We start from the raw sequence: 19,210 nt of genomic DNA, 5'->3' as shown, positions 1-19,210 counted from the left end.
CATCAGGAAGTCACGTTCTCATGGCGAACAACTTCTGGTGAAGTTGTGATGAAATCATGGCATGATCGACTTGAGATTTGTATACTAGGTATCTTCCTGGAAACAGTGTCTGTGAAAACCGCGCCAGTAACACACCCATAGTTTTTACCCGCATAGTCGTTGGCACACACTCACCTGTGGGGTTGCTCGTCGTGCTGGGGGGCTCCCATCACTGTGGCAACCCCAGAATGGCCCCCGGCAGCTGGAAGCGCCCTCACTGAGGCCCTCTGTTAGAAGGGCTTAGATGTTAAAACGGAATGGGGTGAACCCTGCAGGCAGGGAGTGCTCATTCCTGCTCATAGACTGGCGTGGACACTCGCTCCCTCGGCCAGGGGACTGGCCTTTCCTAGGCCAGGTTGTGTGAGGGGGAGGTAGATGGCTGTGCAGACACGCCCAGGCCACAGCAGCTTCATTATTAACCCTGAGGACATATTGAAAGCTCTGCGGGAATCAAAGGACAGAGTTAATTTCCTACAGCAAGTTTTGCTAAAGCCTCTGATTTCTCACAATTTGTCAGTAATTGGAGGAGCTGCTGGCTTTGTTTGGAGGTAGCCGCTCTACCTTTGAGCATTTAAGAGAAATTAGAGAAAGGGAGTCCAGAGTTAAAGGAGGAAGCCCTGTCATCACTGGAGGTTTTTCTTTAGTCTTGGTTATTAGGAAGAACTAGAGGAATTGCAACCAGGTGCGCTGGCTCAGGCCTGTAATCCCAGCACTTTGGGAGGCTGAGGTGAGCGGAACACCTGAGGTCAGGAGTTCGAGACCAGCTTGCCCAAGGTTTAGTGAAACTCCATATCTACTAAAAAATACTAAAATTAGCTGAGCGTGGTGGCGGGCGCCTATAATCCCAGCTACTTGGGAAGCTGGGTCAGGAGAATCGCTTGCGCCTAGGAGGTGGAGGTTGCAGAGAGCTGAGATCACGCCATTGCACTCCAGCCTGGGCAACAGAGTGGGACTCCGTCCCTCAAAAAACAAAACAAAAAACAATAGAGGAATTGGAAGAACTAGAGGAATATCCAGAAACAGGAAGAGCCTAGAACTGTAGGATTATTGCTTTGAAAAATAGGCTAGGAGCTGGGCTTGATGATAAAACATTTTATTTTTGTTTAATAAGGGAAACAGAAAATTGTACTAGCCTAATACTGGACTTCAGCGAGATGTATTTAGAGAGACGAAATAGCAAGTGAACGTTTTGAAGTATTTCTCCCTGTAATGCAATGACGCGAGCCTGTGAAGCCCACGCTAACTGGTGTGTTTGTTTGTTTGGGGACTGCAGTGCACCTGGAGCAGAGAGGGGCCCTCCCGAGGACGGCGACCCCGAGCCCCAGCCTGGCAGCCCCGCCGCCGAATCCCTGGAGGAACCGGATGCGGCCGCCAGCCTCAGCAGCACCAAGAAGGCTCCGCCGCCCCCGGATCCCGGCACTCCCACTACCAAAGAAGGCGCTTGGGAGGCCTTGGCTGCCGCCCCCGAAGAGCCTCCGCCCGGCGCTGGGCAGGACATCGCGGGGGACACAGCGCCCCCTGACCTGTGTGATCCCGGGAGCTTAACGGGCGACGCGAGCCCGCTGTCCCAGGACGCAAAGGGGATGATAGCGGAGGGCCAGCGGGACTCTGCGATGGCGGAAGCCCCGGCGGAGTTGAGTCCGGCTCCGCCTGCGCGGTCGGAGGAGCCCTGCGAGCATCCGCTCCTTGTTCACCCCAGCGGGGACCATGCCCGGGACGCTCAGGACCTGCCGCAGAGCTCGGGCGCGCCCGAGGCCGCAGAGGGGCCGCCAGCTCCTGTGCCAGAGGCGGCGCCGGCCGGTCACTCGGAAGGGGACACAGAGCCTGGCCCGGGCCAGAGGGGCGAGGACGCCGCGGCGGCGCAAGCTCCAGGCCCTTCCCCGGTGAAGGAGAAAATCGGCAGCCTCAGAAAGGTGGACCGAGGCCACTACCGCAGCCGGAGGGAGCGCTCGTCCAGCGGGGAGCCCGCCAGAGACAGCAGGAGCAAGACTGAGGGCCACCGCCACCGGCGGCGCCGCACCTGCCCCCGGGAGCGCGACCGCCAGGCCCGCCACGCTGCGGAGCACCACCCCGGCCACGGCGACAGGCCCAGCCCCAGCGAGCGCCGCTCTCTGGGCAGGTACAGTCACCACCACTCCCGACACCGGAGTGGGGCGGAGCCGGACTGGGTCAGACACCACTACACGGAGGGCGAGCATGGCTGGGGCGGGGAGAAGTTCTACGCCAACAGGCCGCGCTGGGACAGGTGCCGGTACTACCATGACAGGTACGCCCCGTACGCCGCCCGGGACTGGAAGCCCTTCCACGGCGGCCGCGAGCATGAGCGGGCCGGGCTGCATGAGCGGCCGCACAAGGACCACAGTCGGGGCCGTAGGGGCTGCGAGCCGGCCCGGGAGAGGGAGCGGCACCGCCCTGGCAGCCCCCGTGCTGGAGCGCCCCACGCCCTCGCCCCGCACCCCGACCGCTTCTCCCACGACAGAACTGCACTTGTAGCCGGAGACAACTGTAACCTCTCTGATCGGTTTCACGAACACGAAAATGTAAAGTCACGGAAACGGAGACACGACAGCGTGGAAAACAGTGACAGCCATGTCGAAAGGAAAGCCCGGAGGAGCGAACTGAAGGACCCTCTAGAAGAGCCTAAAGCGAAGAAGCACAAAAAATCAAAGAAGAAAAAGAAATCCAAAGACAAACACCGAGACCGCGACTCCAGGTGAGCCTGGGGCCTGTGCTCCTCGCGGGGCTGGCGGCGCTGTCAGCAGTGGGGCCTGTCCCTTCTCACCCGACTCAGGAACAAGTGACGGCCAGGCCGTAGTTGTATCCGTTTGATTTGTGTCTCATTTCTGTCGGTTTTGAGATTCCACTCTTTTTACAGATTTGTAAAAATTTGCCCTGTTTTTAAGCTGTATCTTTATTTCATGGTGTCGTTAAATGCCTAACAACCTCCTTTTTCAAAATGATAGTGCCGTTTTTGGTGAATGCTTTGTAACTCTTCCAGGAGTAAGCATGCATTGTTCCATATATGAAAAACTGGGAGTCTTTGACCTTAGAATTGGTGTTAATATTATTATTTGTCAGATGTGGTTGTGTTTTCCTGTCTATTTTCCTGAAATTCAGTGGCTGTGAGCTAGGCAGACAACAGGAGGTGCACTTCTGTTCCTGCCCTCCTGCCCAGCGTGGGCATCTCAAGACACCTTTGTTTCCGGCTCCATTTTTCAACTGGAAATCCAATTGGGAAATTTGTTTCTGTATTTTTTAAGAGATAGGGTCTTCCTCTGTCACCCAGGCTGGAGTGCAGTGATGCCATCATAACTCACTGCAGCCTTGACCTCCTGGGCTCAAATGATCTTTCTGCCTCAGCCCTCAGCCTCTGGAGTAGCCGGGACTGCAGACATGCGCTACCACCCTCAACTAATTTTTTGTTTTTGTACAGACAGGGTCTCGCTCTGCTGCCCGGGTGGTTCTCAAACCCCTAGGCTCAAGCGATCCTCCTGCCTGGGCCTCCCAAAGCGCTGGTATCACAGGCATGAGCCACCGCACCTGGCCTGTTTCTGTATTTTCAAAAAGCTAAATTGGTGGGTGATTGTCTTGAAAATGACTTATCCGTGATGAGATGGATGAGCAGGAACAGAATTAGTAGTTTTAGTTGACACCTCTTGAAATTGAAACCCTGGGAAAAGATTAGCAAAAGCCATAGGGAAAATAGGCAGTGGTTACTTGAGGGAAAAAATAATATTGCTGCCAGGTGTCTCAGGCACATGGGAGGGAAGGAGGCTTAGTATTTCCTTTCCCTTCAAGTAACCACTGGTTTCGGGAAAAGCCAGCAGAATCCTCCCTGCAATGTTTGTCCAACAACCTTAGTCCTGAGAAAGCTGAAGCAGCAGTGGGGCTGTTCAGCAACGGAGCTGAAGTTGGTGAATTTATGAGCCTGGGCTGAAACAGTCATTACACTGAAGGCAGACTTGTTAAATTTTTGAGACAGGGTCTGGCTCTGTTGCCCAGGCTGGAGTGCAATGTTGCAGTAGTAGCTCACTGCAGCTTTGTCAACCTCCTGGGCTCGAGTGATCCTCCCGCCTCAGCCTCCCGGGTAGCTGGGACTATAGGTGTGCGCCTGCATGCCTGTCCGACGTTGTTAATTAGATAAGAATTGCGCCTGTTTGTGCAGTGAATGTTCTCAGTGAACGGGTATAGAGGCCAAGCTCCAGGGTCTGCTGCAGGTGGTTTTGCATTTTAGGGGTTTGAATTCTGGCTTTTGCTTCTGCAGGCATCAGCAGGACTCAGACCTCTCAGCAGTGTGCTCTGACGCTGACCTCCACAGACACAAAAAAAAGAAGAAGAAAAAGAAGAGACATTCAAGAAAATCAGAGGACTTTGTTAAAGATTCAGAACTGCACTTACCCAGGGCCGCCAGCTTGGAGACTGTTGCCCAGTTCCAGAGAGCCCAGGGCGGCTTTCCTCTGCCCGGTGGCCCGCCTCTGGAAGGCGTCGGACCTTTCCGTGAGAAAACGAAACACTTACGGATGGAAAGCAGGGATGACAGGTGTCATCTCTTTGAGTATGGCCAGGGTAAGAGGAGATACTTGGAATTCAGAAGATAGAAACTATTTCTTAATACATTTTCTTTGCAAAGGGCGAGTAGTACATAGAAAACCTCAGGTGGCATCAGAGGGTGCAGTTACTCAGATCACCCCTGCCAGACAGGGTCCGGCCTCGGTGCTCGTCCCTGCAGTGCGGTGCTGTTGCCCAGTTTGGCTCCTTAGCACCAAACCCTTAGCGTTTATTGAAGGCCTAAGCGACACAGGACTGAGGGCAGCACCACCTGTGTGTCACCAAAGCCCTGGAACGTATGGCTCTGGGCGTCTTGAGTGTTTGCCTCGCGAAGGACCAGAAATCTTGGTTTTATTTTATTTTATTTTATTTTATTTATTTATTTTTTGAGACGGAGTCTTGCTCTGACTCCCAGGCTGGAGTGCAGTGGCGCAATCTCAGCTCACTGCAAGCTCCGCCTCCCGGGTTCACACCATTCTCCTGCCTCAGCCTCCCGAGTACCTGGAACTATGGGCGCCCACCACCATGCCCAGCTAAATTTTGTGTTTTTAGTAGAGACAGAGTTTCACCCTGTTAAACAGGATGGTCTCGAGAACTCTTGGTTTTAAAGCATTTTTGATAGAAATACTTTTACAGTATATACATTACTCTCCTGAATCCTTAAACCTGCAGCATTCTGAGTGTGCCCTGGTGCTCGGTACTGATTTGCTTGCTTGGGTGGTTAGAAGCACGGGCGTCGGCCTCTGCCTGACACCACAGAGGCGGTGTGGCGGGCCGCTGACTGTCACTGCCAGGTGTCCTAGATTCTCTTCTGCCCTGTGGGGCTGTGTCTCTGTCATGTGGCCACGCGCTGCGCTCTGACTGCACTTGAGGCAGCCTCCCCGCTTCCTCTCTGGTTGGTGTCCACTGACCACCGGTCCTGGAGAGGAGCTGTGAACCTGTTAGAAGTGGATGTCACTCGAGTCAGTGGACCTAGAGCAGAAGTTGGCAAACTGCAGCCCTGTGGCCAGCTTTGGCCGGTCACCTGGCTTTGTATGAACTTGGAGTGAAGAATGATTTTAACCTTTTTAAGTGGTTGGAAATAATCCCAAAGAAGAACAATGCGTTTCACATGAAAATGATGTGAAGTTCAGACCGCAGTGTCTGTGGCTTGATTGGGGAACAGCCAGGCGCGTTCGCACGCTGTCCGGTGGCTTCGCTGTCACTGCCTGACAGAGGCGAGTGGCTGCAGCGGGGCAGGGACTGTGTGGCTCGCCAAGCGGAGAGTGTTTATTATTTGCCCCTCACAGGAAAAGTTGGTCATCGTTACCTGAACGCCGGTTGTTTGCATTCACGTGTGAAGCGCATGCCCCCCTCCCAGGGACTTGTGACGAATCATCAGGGCTGCCCTGAGGCCTTTGCTTCTCGGCTGGCTGTATCGTGGGTTAGGTGGGGCTGTGTGTTCTGGGGAAGGCCTGTCCCTGCCAGCAGCCTAGAGCCAGTGTGCATTGTTGATTGAGGGGCAGACGGTCCTTAGAGTGTGTAACAGAGAGCCGGGGCTGCGGGGCGAACTTGCCTGTGGAGTGCTGGGAAACAGCCGGAGCCCAGGACAGGCACCAACGCTGTCGGCGAGGGCGGGGAGCCGGCGAGGGCGAGGAGCCGGCGGGTCTTTGCTGTCTGTGTTGTAGACATTCTGGACATTTCAGAATTGGTTTTGCCTTCCCATTTCAGCGAGTCGGGGAAGGGGATTCGTGAGGGCTGCTTGGTGCCCGAGGATGCGGTGAATGGGCTCATTCTGCGTGTGGTGCGGGCTCCCAGGATCGTGGGCTCCCAGCCGGGGCCGCTGGGAGACAGTGATGGCCCCCAAGGCAACTGGTCCAGCAGGAGGGAGGTTGAACGTGAACTTGTTTGCGTCCTGTCTCGGGTGCTGTGGTCAGGCGTGTGTGTGGTGGCCTGCGTTTCCGTGCCCATCCCACTGCACTGATGACAGGGTTTGCAGCTGGCGCTTCTGCTGCGAGCACAGACTGAGGAGCCTTTCTGGTCCTCCCGAGAAGGCCGCTGCCCGGCCTCGCCTCACCCAGCGTCCTGTGGTCCTGCAGGCCCCCCTCTGCCCTGGACTTCGGCTCCTTGCCTTTCTCTTTCAGACTCCTCCTCTGGCTCTGTTCCGCCCAGTTCAGTTCTTGGGCCTGAGATCTGTTGTCCTAATGTCAGGGTGTGCGTGGGTTGGATGGTGCCCTCAGTCTCAGTCATCACGTAAACCCTTTGATGTCAGTAAAACCCTGGGAGCAGCAGCTGAGCGCTGGGACATCCCTGGTCACCTCGCAGGGAAGTGGCCTCAGCCACTCACAGGGAACCGCAGTGACTGACCATAGCCACTTAATGCAACGCAGAGCAGAGGCACTGGCAATTTTGCAACCATCATTAAAGTCTGTTTCCTGACCTTTGCTTTCTAGGTGATTGAAAACTCAGCCTCAAAACAAAAAACTCACTAGTTATGGTAAGCCGTTTTCCTGTTTCTTCATTGTTTGTGGTGGCGCTGAGGGGATTCGGGCAGAGGAGTTTTAATTCTGTGGTTCTGCCTGTGGGCTGGGCCCATAGGAGTGGGCAGAGCCATGGAGAGGCCCCGGCAGGTTCCCAGCCAGCCCAGACCCAGGCCACGTGCTTGGGGACAGACCTAGACCGTCCACCTCGTCACCTTTGCATTACTGGCTGGGAAGACCCGCGTCCCTCACGCAGGTGGAGTTGCCCTGTTCCCTTGCCCCTCACTGGGAAAAGCCAACCTGGCTCACAGCAGCCGAGCCCACGGGCCTTTGATAAACATCTGGGAAGGGAGAGGCCCGGTGCCCACTCCCTTCCCCCGTCCCATCCCGTCCCCTGTGCTGCTGTTTGCGCCCCGAGGTCACACTGAGCCAGAGCCAGCACCCACTGTACAAAACCGTGGGAAGGTGGCCGAGTGGCAGATCAGGACCTCAGAGCTGCAGGGCTGTGCTGGGTCAATTTACACAGGGGTCCTGGTAAGAGAGTCACTGGTTTTATACCTGACCCTTGTGGACCGCGAACCATTTTTCCCTTGAAAGGACACTTTGTCCAAATGTGTCTGTCACATGTAGTCAGCAAGAGGAATTTAAAATGAATTTCCAAGTGAAGAGTCTGTGGATTAACTGGCCGTTAATTAACAGGCTTTATCAATGTGTCCTCAAGGGAGAGGCCCAACCCTAAGGAAGGAGCTAAACTTCCCAAGTGAGGGGCTGTGAGGACGGAGGTGGAGGAGGCAGCTGGGGGCTGGCGGCGGCGGGGCCCAGCAGATGGCGCCTCCCTGGCTGAGCCGCTCGCACTGCCAGTTCCCTCACTTCCACCCAGGAAGGCAGAGTGACCCCTCAAGGAAGAGCTTCCCCAGCTTTCTGGAGCAGCTGGCAGGGCGTCCGGAATAAGCCCTACGCACCGCCGCCGCCTGCCTCCAACTCACTAACCGGGCGCCTCTTGTCTTTCAGATTCAACGCGTTCAACAGAAGCCATCCCCAGCCCAGCTTAAATTATAAAGATAGAAAATAACTCTGTTCCAATCTGCGTGGTGCTTCTTTAGTAAATACTGTACAGATTTTACCATGGAGAACTTTTTTTTTTTTACCTTTTCTTAATCACCCTTATTCCAAATGGACGAACACTTTCTACCACTGCTGACCATTGTAAAATACCGTGTATATAAATCCCATTGAAATAATGCCCTGGAATAGAACATCTCAAATGCTGCTTAATTACAGACTCAGGTCGATTACTTGTATTTCATGTAATGTTCCTCCAAGTTAGACATCTGGTGCAAGACCAACCGGGAGACCATGGAATTGTCAAAAGTACAAACTGACAGTGTGTATATTTAATTTAAAGACTTATTTAAAAACTCACAAGCTCTCACCTAGACTTTGGAGAGCAGTCTGTTTTCTGTAATGTCTGATACTAGAAACTAATTTGCTTATTTTAGTTGTATTCAAGATTTGAAGATGTATTTTATAGACAAGTTCTGTTTTTGAACTTTGTGGAACTGTTCCAATCATCAATTTCCCAGTTATGATGAGTATTTACATTATGAATGTATAACCCAGACATGATTTGTAAAGCCGACAGTATGTTTCTATTACACAACACTTTTTGATACAGCGTCTCTTGTCTTCACTGATCCTGGAGTCTCCGTTGTCTGCTTGGTCCCTTCAAGTTTCTAGTTACAGACACAATCATACTGTGATTTTATTTTTAATATGGATATGCTATCAAACTGTGATACACTTATTATTCACTGGTCCTGCATCAGGAGATGGAGTGGGGAAAACTGTATTTAATACAGTTTGTATCTGAATAATCTGTATGGTTTATACAGTTTGTGTTGTTCAGAGATGTTTAAAGTTTGATCTTTGTTTTTTTAAAGATTAAAAAAGCACTTGCCCCACTGTAAATATACAGCATGTAAAATTTCTATAGTATATAAATGGCAGCAAATCACACACTTGGCGTCTTTTTACTGCTGTTTTCCCCATTTGCTTCCAGACTCCTTCCTGTCATCTGAATTCACTTTCTTAAAACCTTCAAGTGTTCCTGCTGAAGTCAGTGCCGTCGGCCAGGCCGTCCCACCTGGGACGGGCAAAGGAAACTTGGAGGGGTGTTTGCTGGACCCAGCAATAGCTGTTGGAAAGAACCAAGTCTCAGACAGACTTGTTTTAACAATACATGTGATTTTTATTTAGTGAACACAGTATTTGCAAGAGCACTGACAGCCATCCACTCTCCAATCTTACTGTTCACTTTACAATCAAATATCGAGAGAAGAGGCTGTTTCTTCATGCGAGCCATGGCAGTATATATACATTGAATAACAAACACTCCAGAAATCAATAGATGTACATTATTTACATATTACTGTATTTTCCGCAAATAGAAATATTTTCTAAGAAAAAAGGTCAATTTGTGGTTTCTGGTCTACCACAGACCTAACTTCTCAGCAAAGCACATCTATGTAGATAGCTGCATTTGTAACTTTAAAAGTAGGCGTTGCTTTCTATGAAGCACTAAGTACTCCTCCATCTATAAACAGCTCCTAGTTTCACTGTTTGGTACCACATTAAACTGCCCCAAAATGTTCTGTGACCCCAAAGACACTGCTACTTATCTGGGTCCAGGGCCAGTCCAATTAAACTCAAATGTGAACCAGGGCCCAGCAAGATCAGGCTGGAAGGGCTGTGGCAGCCGCCACCTCCCCGCCGGGCTCCCGTCGCTGCCTCCTGGCCTCTGTCTCTGGAAGAAAGTGTCTTTGGCCAGAGTTGGGACTAACAATTCGAGCCCTGTGCTCAGACATCGGGGCGGGGAGAAAGAGGATCGTGATTGTGACAGGGCCTGCCCAGGGTGAGGGACAAAAACAGATGTCCTGCTTCAGGGCCGTCCTGGTGGCGGCTGGCCCTGCGCAGTCATGACCCAGAGAGTTTTCTGGACCAGGCCCGCCTCAAGGCTCAGCAGGCATGATGGCTACACGGCCTTTATGCTAATACTGTCATTACGCAGCCTGGAGCTAGCGATTTCCTGTAACACTCTGACCACAAAACTACCTGGAGTCTAACTCAGCACCACAGCCTCTGCGCGGCTCCCGGGTGCCCACCACCCGGTGAAGCTCATTCACAGACAACAGCAACGGAGGAGCTTCATCTGGAGACTCCTTCCTGCCGCGGCTCCCAACACCCAAAACAGAAAGCTCTGATCCCCAGGTCACACCTGGGTTGGTCAGAAGGAAACGGCTCCTCTGAGCACGACATGCTGACAAAGCTGGCTGTGGCCAGTCCTGGGTGCGGGGCCAGCCTGAGGGGTGGGCACCGCCAGGGCCGGCCGTCAGTGTGTGGTCTGGGTGGGGGTCCAGGCAGCGTTTATTTTCGTGGAAGACTGGAGGCCAGAATTGCATATCTACCAGCCAGGTTTCAAGAACGCTGACTTGCCTTTCTCAAAACTAAAATTTCCAATTTGAGGTATCAGTAACAAAGCCTAAGAGCTTGGGAATGAAAGTCGGATGCAGGACGGGGGCTTCTGGCCTCGGACCCCTCTGCAGTCTAGTGCGACTGAAAGCTACATCAAGGTCAGCCGCAGGGAGGCGGAGGGCCCGCAGCCGCTCGGCCTCCACTTCAAGGCAACTCAAAGGAACAGTCTCCGCTGCCGGGAAGGAAGCCTAGGTGCACAGTCTGAGGTTTTGTCTCTGCACTGGGCATTTTGCGGGAGTACAGATGCCCTCCAGAGGGTGCAGATGCAAGGTGTGCCTGTGCAGGTGGGGCGGGAAGAGGAAGTCCGTGGAGGAAAAGCCAGCCACCAGCCCAACAGCCCCGTGTGCAACAGGGTCCTGGGGATGCAAATCTCCCGACAGAGCAGCGCCTGCCACCGGCCTGCGTCGGCCCAAGCACGCAATGCCCCCGTCCAGCCCTGTGCCCTCTCTGGAGGTGGGGCCCAGATCCACCCTTGAGTGACGCACCGGGCACCTGCTATCCTTACACCCACAGCAACCTGACGACCTCCCAGGCGGGCGTGGAGCTTCGCCAGTTCCACCACCAGCGTCTATCTGGGGTTCTCAGCTCCCCAGAAACCCTAGGTGCCAGGCCTCTGCACACCAGGGGCTGTTCTTCCCTCCTCGTAGGGAGGGCACCTCTCTCAGGACATGGCACGCTACATGGGGTGAGGCTGTTTCTAGTTACTTCTGTGTCTATTCATTAAGAAATCTGGTCAAATTAGAAGGTCTGTAAAATAAGCGTTCATTTTGCCACAGGTTTTAAACAGCGATGAGTAGGTCAAAAGCCGGTCTACATGGACTCCACTGACCTGTATGAAACGCTGCCGTGTGTGTGTGTCTGAACAAAACATGAGCAGTTTCACGTGATTCAGCATATGGGCCATCTGTGTCCAGAGAAAAGCTGTTTCCTAGGAGTTAGCAGTTACAGGCTAAACACCCCAAACCATTAACTGTTATCATTTTAATGATTTGCTTAAAGTACCTGTGGGGCCAAAAAGCCTGGGTTGAAGGGAGGCCACATGGGAGTCACCCTGGAGCCCCCAAGCGCCATGGCCATCCCTCCCCGAGCCCGTCCAAAGCCTACCTGCTGCCCCCGGGGCTGGCCTGACAGCCTGACAGGGCAGGGCTGCACGTGGCCCCCCGTGCCGGTGGCCCCCAGCCCTCCCCTTGGGTGCTGCGTCTAGATGGATATTTTTTCAGTGCACAGTATATACTTGTGTCCAGGAGTTAACTTTATAGCTGCCATTCTAAAAATACTACTGTTAGAAAGTATCTTTTGTTATAATTTCAGAATATAAAAAGGCATATAAAAGCTATGATCCTATATATCTGAGAAAAAATTCTGAATAAAAAACTGGTAGCTTTTCCTTTCCTGTTTTGCTATAAAACAGTGGCTTTCTAGAACGGTTAACACTGCCCCGAGTGAACGCGTTTGGCATGGTACGAATGAGGCTCCCATCTGTGGAATCCATCCCGTGTCTGCTGTGGAGAGAGCGGAAGCTGCCGTCCTGGCTTCTCCCCCCAGGGCCTCCGGGACGCTCGCAGGAAGGAAATGCTTCTGGACACGCGCAGCCGACCATGACCCCAGCCACGGCACAAGGCCTCGAGGATCAGTCTGGGCCACAGTACGCTCTGAAGCAGCAGCTTGCACTGCAGGGCGACCACCTCCCAGGACCCCAGCCACAGCACGAGGCCTCGGGGATGCCATCTGGGCCACGGTACGCTCTGGAGAAGCAGCTTGCACCGCAGGGTGACCGCCTCCCTGCCACGCCTTCCGCGGAGGGGCGGCCCGCGGTGCCTTTCTGCTGGGGTTGGGTCTTTTACCTGGGTCTTTTAGCCAGGAAAGCTATTTTTTATTGGCAATCCTTCGTTTCCTCGTTGCTAACATGTCATAGAAGGGATCCCTGCTGATACTGGCTCTGGTGAAAGAAGGAAAACATGCAGGTTAGGTCGTGAGTGACACACAGACCTTCCCTTTCCCACCAGCCCCAGAGGCTCCTCAGACAGGACCGCAGGCTCAGATCTGAGCATCGGCTTCGGCAGCCCGGCCCTCAGGTTTCTGGAGGCAGGGGGTCCACTCTTGCACACGGAAGCATCCACGTTCCAGACCACCCTCCGCCCTCCAACCAGCATGAGAAGACAGGCCTGGCCCCGCCCCCGAAGCCCCGCTCACTTGATGGATTTCATCCACTCCTCCTTCTCCTCCGGGCTCGGGGCTGAGATCCGGTATACCACGTGGTTCCCCTCTACCACGCGGCCGTCCGCCTCCGTCTTACAGGCCTTGATGACCTGCCCTTTGTGGCTGGGATTGTAGAGCTCAAAACAGTTCTGGTGGAGAAAAAGAGAGGGGAGGCCGTCACAGGGGCTGGGGGCCAGGTTCCCTGCAGGCGGTGAGGATGGCTCCCAGGGAGCTGGCAGGAGAGAAGGTTCAGGAGGGGCTTACGGGTTTCCGGGGGTCCTCCACCTCCCTGATGCTGAGGTTTTCCAACGGGATGATTCCCCTCGGCTCCTTATCCTACAAGAGAGAAGTACACGGCGGGGCTCACTGTGGGCCACCAGCCTGGGGGTCCCTCGGTCCCAGGACAGCTCTGTGACTGCTGGGAGGCGGCCAGGAGGCCCAGCCTTACTTACTGTTGTGTATTCAAAGTAATAGAGGCAGTTGTCAGTCAGGATGAACCATCTGCGCTTCCAGGTCTTCACGCGTCCTCCTGGAAGCAGAAGGGGCCCCGTGAGGCTGTGCTCCGTGCACAGGGAGCCTGCGGGTCCAAGAGGGGCCCTGGACCTGCACAGACCACTGCGTTTTCAGAAAGGCCACCAGGCGCCAGGCTCGGGTTTAGGTGCCCTCCGGCGTTCCCACCGTGGGGCCCCGCATGCACCCGCCCCGCCCACACCGGTGCCCCTCCACAGCACCGAGGGGCCCCCGATGACACGACCGCACTCCAATTCGCTTCCTGGGAGTTAGTGGGATGGATGGCGTCATTTCCCCACATGAGATGGCAGCGTGATGAAGTCAGGACGGCTCGCCTGGCTCTGTCCAGGGCCTGACCCACCATGTCAGGTGGCTGTCCCATTACAGAGGCCCTTGGGCAGCCCTGGGATCCCCCAAACTCAATCACCCCTGGGCCCAGGGAATTGTGAGAATGAATTAATTCAGTAACAAGATCTGGAGCACACGCGCGTACCCCTATCTGGACCTGCCCTCCTCTCACTAAGGGAAGGACGTCTCTGATCCTTAAACACCGAGCAGACATAAACTGACTTCAGCTGCTAGCCTTGCCTGTGTTTGTTTTTTAAATAATTCAAAGAAACACACGCTCGGGGCAATGAACTCAGTGCTCCCTGGGGTACTAGGCCGCTCTGCCCCACGCCTCCCCAGCGCCGCGGAGCTCACCCGGCTTTCTCTGTGACAGGCTGGCAGGGGAGCGGCCCTCAGGGCCGAGGGCCCCAGGCCTCCCTGTGTGGGGGCCAGCACAGGCGCTGAGGCCTGGCGGCAAGATGCTGTGAGAAGGGCTCTGCGATCACCCGAAAGGTTTCCCTTTCGGGGCCTGGTGTGCAGAGACCCTGGGTGAGGAGCAACCAGCTGCAGGTGGCAGGAAGCCTGGCTCAGCCGTACTGGAGGCCGGAAGGGGTCTCTGCAGCCGCTCCGGGATCCTCCGGCCCCTGCCTCACTCAGCACTGCCATCCTCCATTGATGCCTAAGGCGGCCTGCAATGTGGTTGCCACCACCGGCCTGGGACAGGAGCCCAGTCACCAGCTGTTCCTCCCCCTCCCTACAGGCCCCAGTCTCACCCGTGTCCCACCAGCCCACCTGTTAAATAAAGGGTCTGTCTAGATCCTGGTCTGGGCAAATGTGCCCCCAGAAGCTTCCTGCTGCATCTCCCCAGCCCTCAAACCCTGCCCCCAACATCTCTCCTGAGCCCTGGCGGGGCTTCCGCTCCCCAACCCCTGCAAGCTGCTCCGTCACTGGAACCCACTGCCCCAACTGTATGGGGCCGCCTCACTGGTCCCCTGAAGACCCAGCCAGGCCCCAGCCAGGCCCAAAGTCCTTGTTGCCCTCGTGTCCCTGTCACCACGGGCTCCATGCTCCGTGCAAGCCCTCGGCCTTCACCTTCCCCACCTCCGTAGCAGCACACGAGGGAGGCCTAAGTCCACAGGGAAGGGCAGGAGACCCTGGGGGCAGCCCCGCCTTGTCCCACAGTCCTCCAGCGAGCAGGGAGAGGCGTTTTATGTCCCCGAGACCCTGGGGACAGGGGGGCAGTGCTGATTCCTTCCAGGTACTTGCTCCAGCTCAAGCTGCTGTGGCAGAATCAGCTGACAGCAACTCCACTACCCTGACATCGGTCGCTGTCACAGTCGCCTCTGCTTCCCTGCAGAGACTCCAGAGCAGGCCCCGCTCCAGGTGCACTGGTGCCAGCTGCCAGCCCCCAAACAGCAGCCAGAGGCATCTTTTCAAAAGCGTGTGGCAATCGTGCCCCTCCCGGCCTGACGCCCCCACAAAGGGTCCCACTGCCCTCGGCTTTAGACCCAACTCCTTGGGCGGCTACAGGGGGCGCCCTTCCTGGCTCCCCAGCTGTGGCCTTTCTCCCTGCCCAGCTATCTGAGTCTCCAGTTCTTGGGGAGCTCATCCAGGAGCCCCCAGGTTGTGTGCTTCTGTCCAGCACCTGCTCTGTTCCTCCATGCTCCCGGCACGGTGGATAGCAAAGGGCCTGTATGTTCCACTAGCCTGCCCACCCGGCCCCCGCCTGGGAGGGGTCTGCCTGGCTGCCTCTCAGCTCCACCCTCAGGTCCCCTGCTCACACCCCCCATGGACAGCCCCATCCCTGTCCAGTCCTCAGAGTCAGGGGATTGTTGCAGACCAGGACTGCAGGCCCAGGGTAGTGGGTGGTGAGCTTGGTCTCAGAGCCCAGCAGGCTCTGCTCGTGCTTGCTTCTGGCCATACCACACGGCATTCTCGCCTGCAGACAAGAGCCTGGCTTCTGGAACCTGCAGACGGGAGCCACTTTCTCTCTGCAAGTTTCTATTTTCATTGCCGTTAGCAGGCAGGTGCGCACACGGATCCACACGCACGAACACTCGCAGCACGTGCACACACTTTCTGCATGATAGCTCGGATTGGACCACCTCCTGTGATTTTTTTTTTGTGGTAATTGATTCAAGACTCAAAGTCTTAAGTTACCAACAATCGTAAGCCACGCCTGTGTACACAGCAGGGCTCCTAAGCTCTGGCAAAGCATCCTGGCCTTTTTAAGACCACCTGCTCTAAAAGCCAATCTACAGTAAGAATACAGCCACGTCAGGTCACGCTCCCCGCTCAGCGCGCGCCTGGAAGCACATTCTAGATCCTGCACCCGTCTCGTCTGCCTCCAGCCAGGGCCCTGGCTCGCCAGCCTTTGGTCTCGAACTCTGCTTCTGAGAACACAGTAGACACACAGGGTGCCTGGGTGGGAGAGGACAAAGAAGCCAGCAGCTGAGAGCGGCAGCCACTCACCGGGCCGCCCACCACACTGAGACCATGCCAGCTGCACCAGCCCCTCCAGGGCCCTCGCGCTTGGCACCCGGTGCCCAGCCAGCTCTTGGTTCCCGTGAGCGCTGTGTGCACTCATTTTGTGGCCTGTTTAGCTGCCCAACCAGAAAACAGGTTAGGTAACACGAGCTCTGCTGCGCCTTCATTTCATTCACGCATTTACGTCTCCAGAGCCGACCCTTCCCTGGTGGCACAGTCCACATTAACTGCCAGGCAGGCTGACGGCGTCACTGTCCCTCGAGGGGACACTGGTGGGCAATGCAGGAACCAGAAGGGAGGCATCTAATCAAACGAACGTCCCACTTATCCCGGCCGCAGAGTGCCTGCTGGTGTTTCCCGTTACATCCCCCCTGCCCTCACTCTAGAACCCTCACACGAAGTGATCTGAATCTGGTCTCTCAGGCACCCAAGCCCAAGACCATGGTGCTAAGTTTTCAGGCAAATACCTAGAACTCCCCTAAACCTCGGCATAGCCAGAAAAAAGTCAAAGAGCAATGGCCAAGGTCGAAGACCCTAATGGGAACAGCAGACCTGTGGGACTTACACCCCTTCCACTAGCTGAGGAAGCCTGTGCCTGTCACAATGTGTCTCATCCTTCCTTGATAATTTTTATTTATTATTATTATTTTTTCAGACAAGGTGTCCCTCTGTCGCCCAGGCTGGAGTGCAGTGGCACAGTCATGGCTCATTGGAGCCTCAACCTCCTGGGCTCAGGCGATCCTCCTGGCTCAGCCTCCCTAGTAGCTGGGACTACGGGCACACACCATCGTGCCAGGCTAATTTTTATTTTTTTTGTAAAGACAGGATTTCACTATACTGTCCAGGCTGGTCTCAAGCTCCTGGCCTAAGCAATCCTCCCGCCTCAGCCTCCCAAAGCAGTAGGATTACACACATGAGCCACTGCACCCGGCTGATAAATTGTTTTTAAATCACCAGGACACTCCACTCCAGGTCTTATGTGCTGCCCGGTGGCCGCCTGCTCTCAGAAGGGCTTGCGTGCAGCCAGCCATCGCATTTGGAAGGCTTCACTGTGGGCACAGGGCAACCATCCCCGCCCCACAGGCAAAACACCCCCTCAGCATTTCGAAAACTGCACGGGAGTACCCTCAATTGCTCCAGGGGCCTTTAGAGAGCTCCCGAAATCCCTCCATGCGCTGCTGGGTTGTTAGTATGGGGTGGAGGGTGATGCCGCAGGGACTGGGCTGGCTGGCTGCTTCTCTACTGCTGCAGACCCCTAGAGACACGGGGTGGGGGCAAGCCGGCTCCCACACAGCATCCCCGTGTGCTCCAGGTCCCGGCCTCTCTCAGCCCCGCCCCTGGGGTGGGTGGAGCGTTCTCCGCACCGTGCACGGCGCGGCCCCGCAAGTCCACAGATGGGTCGGATGAATGGCAGCCACACAGCGGAGCTCACACAGACCAACGTGGGGAGACCGAGAGGAATGAGCCGCTGGGGGGCGGGAAGCCACTGGGTACCTACCTCCTAAAGCAGGACAAGCAGGGACAGCCCGTCACAGAACAGAAAGGTGGGAGCCACAGGCAGAAGGAAAACAACAAGAAGGCACATTTAAACCACGCGTCAGAAATCACAGCCACACCAAACCGAGAGAGAGGCTCACAGGTTCTGTGGAGATAACGCGCTCGCTTCTCGTGCGGGACGCTGCCCTGGCTGGATCTGGATGCTAACTCAGCAGTGTTCTGGGGCGGGCCGCGCAGCCTGGGCGTTCCTCTCTGCCGCGGACATGCCTCTGATGCCCCGGCTCAGAGAAGCAGCCGTGGGCCGTGCGGCTACCGAGAGCGGGCTCTGGCTTAACTGCGTTTCTTTTTAACGTCTCTGCCTGTGGTGGGGGCGTTCCTACATTCCTATGACGAGCTTGGGAGAAACCCGAGGGGCTGCTGCCGTGGGCCGAGGGGTCACGCCCGGGTCCCGTGGGCAGGCGGCTCACCCAGCTTCAGGAGCCAGCCCTCGCGGTCGGGGTTGAAGAAGGTGTGCGTCAGGTCGTTCCCGTCGTCCTCCGGGATCTTAAACGGCTCGTTCTTAATGCTCTCATACAAATTCTGCAAGGAGGAAAGAACAGCAGCCAGTTCAGAGACTCACACAGAGGCCAGCGGCCGGCCGCGCGGAAAGCGCAGCAGCACCAGGGCGGCAAGGAGACTCGGGAGGCGCGTCTGGAGTCCCAGGCGCTGCGGCCGCTCACAGCGAAGAGATCCTGCAGACGGCAGCGGCCGCGGGCTGGGGAGCTCACCCTCAGCAGCTCCTCAGGGAGGTCCCCGCCCTCGTTGATGCCGCGGTTCATGGCGATGAACCGTTCTGCCGTGGGCTTGTCACGCACGTTGTGGTTGTGCAGGCTGGTGTTGAGCATGATGATGGCGAATGACAGCACGTAGCATGTGTCTGCAACGAGTCCGGGGTGCTGGGCTCAGCCAGAACCTCCAGTGGACAGTGGGACCCTGCGTGCTGGGGGCCCGCCTGCAAGAGGTGCCCGGCCCACAGGTCGTCCTCGCTCAGGGAAGGCAGGTCCCCAGGAACACACGCTGGGCTTTGCCGGGACCGCCCCCTCCAGAGCTGGAGGCTGTGCCTGGCGAGGGGCCAGGCTGTGAGCTCTACACTGACCTGTGGACTGGAAGACCCCGGGGTTGCACAGGCAGTAGCGAGAAGCAAAAGCCTCCATCATGCGATCAATCTTCTGCGCCTCCCCCGGCAGCCTGAAGCTCCATAAGAACTGCCTGTGGAGACACCAAAGCCGTGGGCAGCCGCATCAGAACCAACACCGCCTCAAAGCCAAGGGCGGCTTCTGCCCCGCTCAGGAAGGGCGCTTTCCTCCCGAGCTGGGGTATAGCTCTGGCAGGGGCTTGGGGGTGCAGAGACAGAAAGGAGAAAACCCAGGACAGTCTCCTTCCGTTCCATAACTCAAGACACACTTACTGATGGCTCATCTTTTCGTAACTACAACCGATTCAGCAGCGAGGCCGGTTGTCTCTGCCTAAAAAGTAAATATCCAAAATCCCAGCACTTCTCTGTCCCCATTGCCACCATGTCCTGCTGCTGCCAGGTGATCACCAGAGCCCTGCATGTCCCGAGCTGCCACCAG

General features: G+C 55.8%; 2 protein-coding genes across 6 annotated transcripts in view; one reads left to right on the top strand and one right to left on the bottom strand.

Annotated features, from left to right (window-relative positions):
• The window catches only part of USP42 (ubiquitin specific peptidase 42), a 58,099-nt gene extending 49,037 nt beyond the window's left edge, over nt 1–9,062 (top strand). For 2 of the 5 annotated variants that reach the window (XM_023197754.2, XM_023197758.3), the window contains exons 16-17: nt 1,313–2,752; nt 4,304–7,013. In XM_023197754.2, coding sequence (XP_023053522.2) covers nt 1,313–2,752; nt 4,304–4,637 — 1,774 coding nt within the window. In that variant the 3' untranslated portion in view covers nt 4,638–7,013. The other 3 variants (XM_023197755.2, XM_023197757.3, XM_023197756.2) reach the window with 3 other exon arrangements.
• A 208-nt stretch (nt 9,063–9,270) lies between these two features.
• Nucleotides 9,271–19,210, bottom strand: part of CYTH3 (cytohesin 3) — a 112,745-nt gene continuing 102,805 nt past the window's right edge. Inside the window, exons 7-13 of the mRNA XM_023197759.2 lie at nt 18,733–18,845; nt 18,365–18,513; nt 18,065–18,176; nt 13,229–13,305; nt 13,041–13,112; nt 12,771–12,925; nt 9,271–12,516 (exon numbers count right to left, since the gene is read on the bottom strand). Coding sequence (XP_023053527.1) covers nt 12,444–12,516; nt 12,771–12,925; nt 13,041–13,112; nt 13,229–13,305; nt 18,065–18,176; nt 18,365–18,513; nt 18,733–18,845 — 751 coding nt within the window. The 3' untranslated portion in view covers nt 9,271–12,443. The remainder of the gene's footprint in view (nt 12,517–12,770; nt 12,926–13,040; nt 13,113–13,228; nt 13,306–18,064; nt 18,177–18,364; nt 18,514–18,732; nt 18,846–19,210) is intronic.

This window comes from Piliocolobus tephrosceles, chromosome 8 (genome assembly GCF_002776525.5).
Source record: "Piliocolobus tephrosceles isolate RC106 chromosome 8, ASM277652v3, whole genome shotgun sequence".
In the NCBI taxonomy this organism is placed as follows: Eukaryota; Metazoa; Chordata; class Mammalia; order Primates; family Cercopithecidae; genus Piliocolobus; species Piliocolobus tephrosceles.
This window is presented reverse-complemented; position numbering and strand designations above follow the sequence as displayed.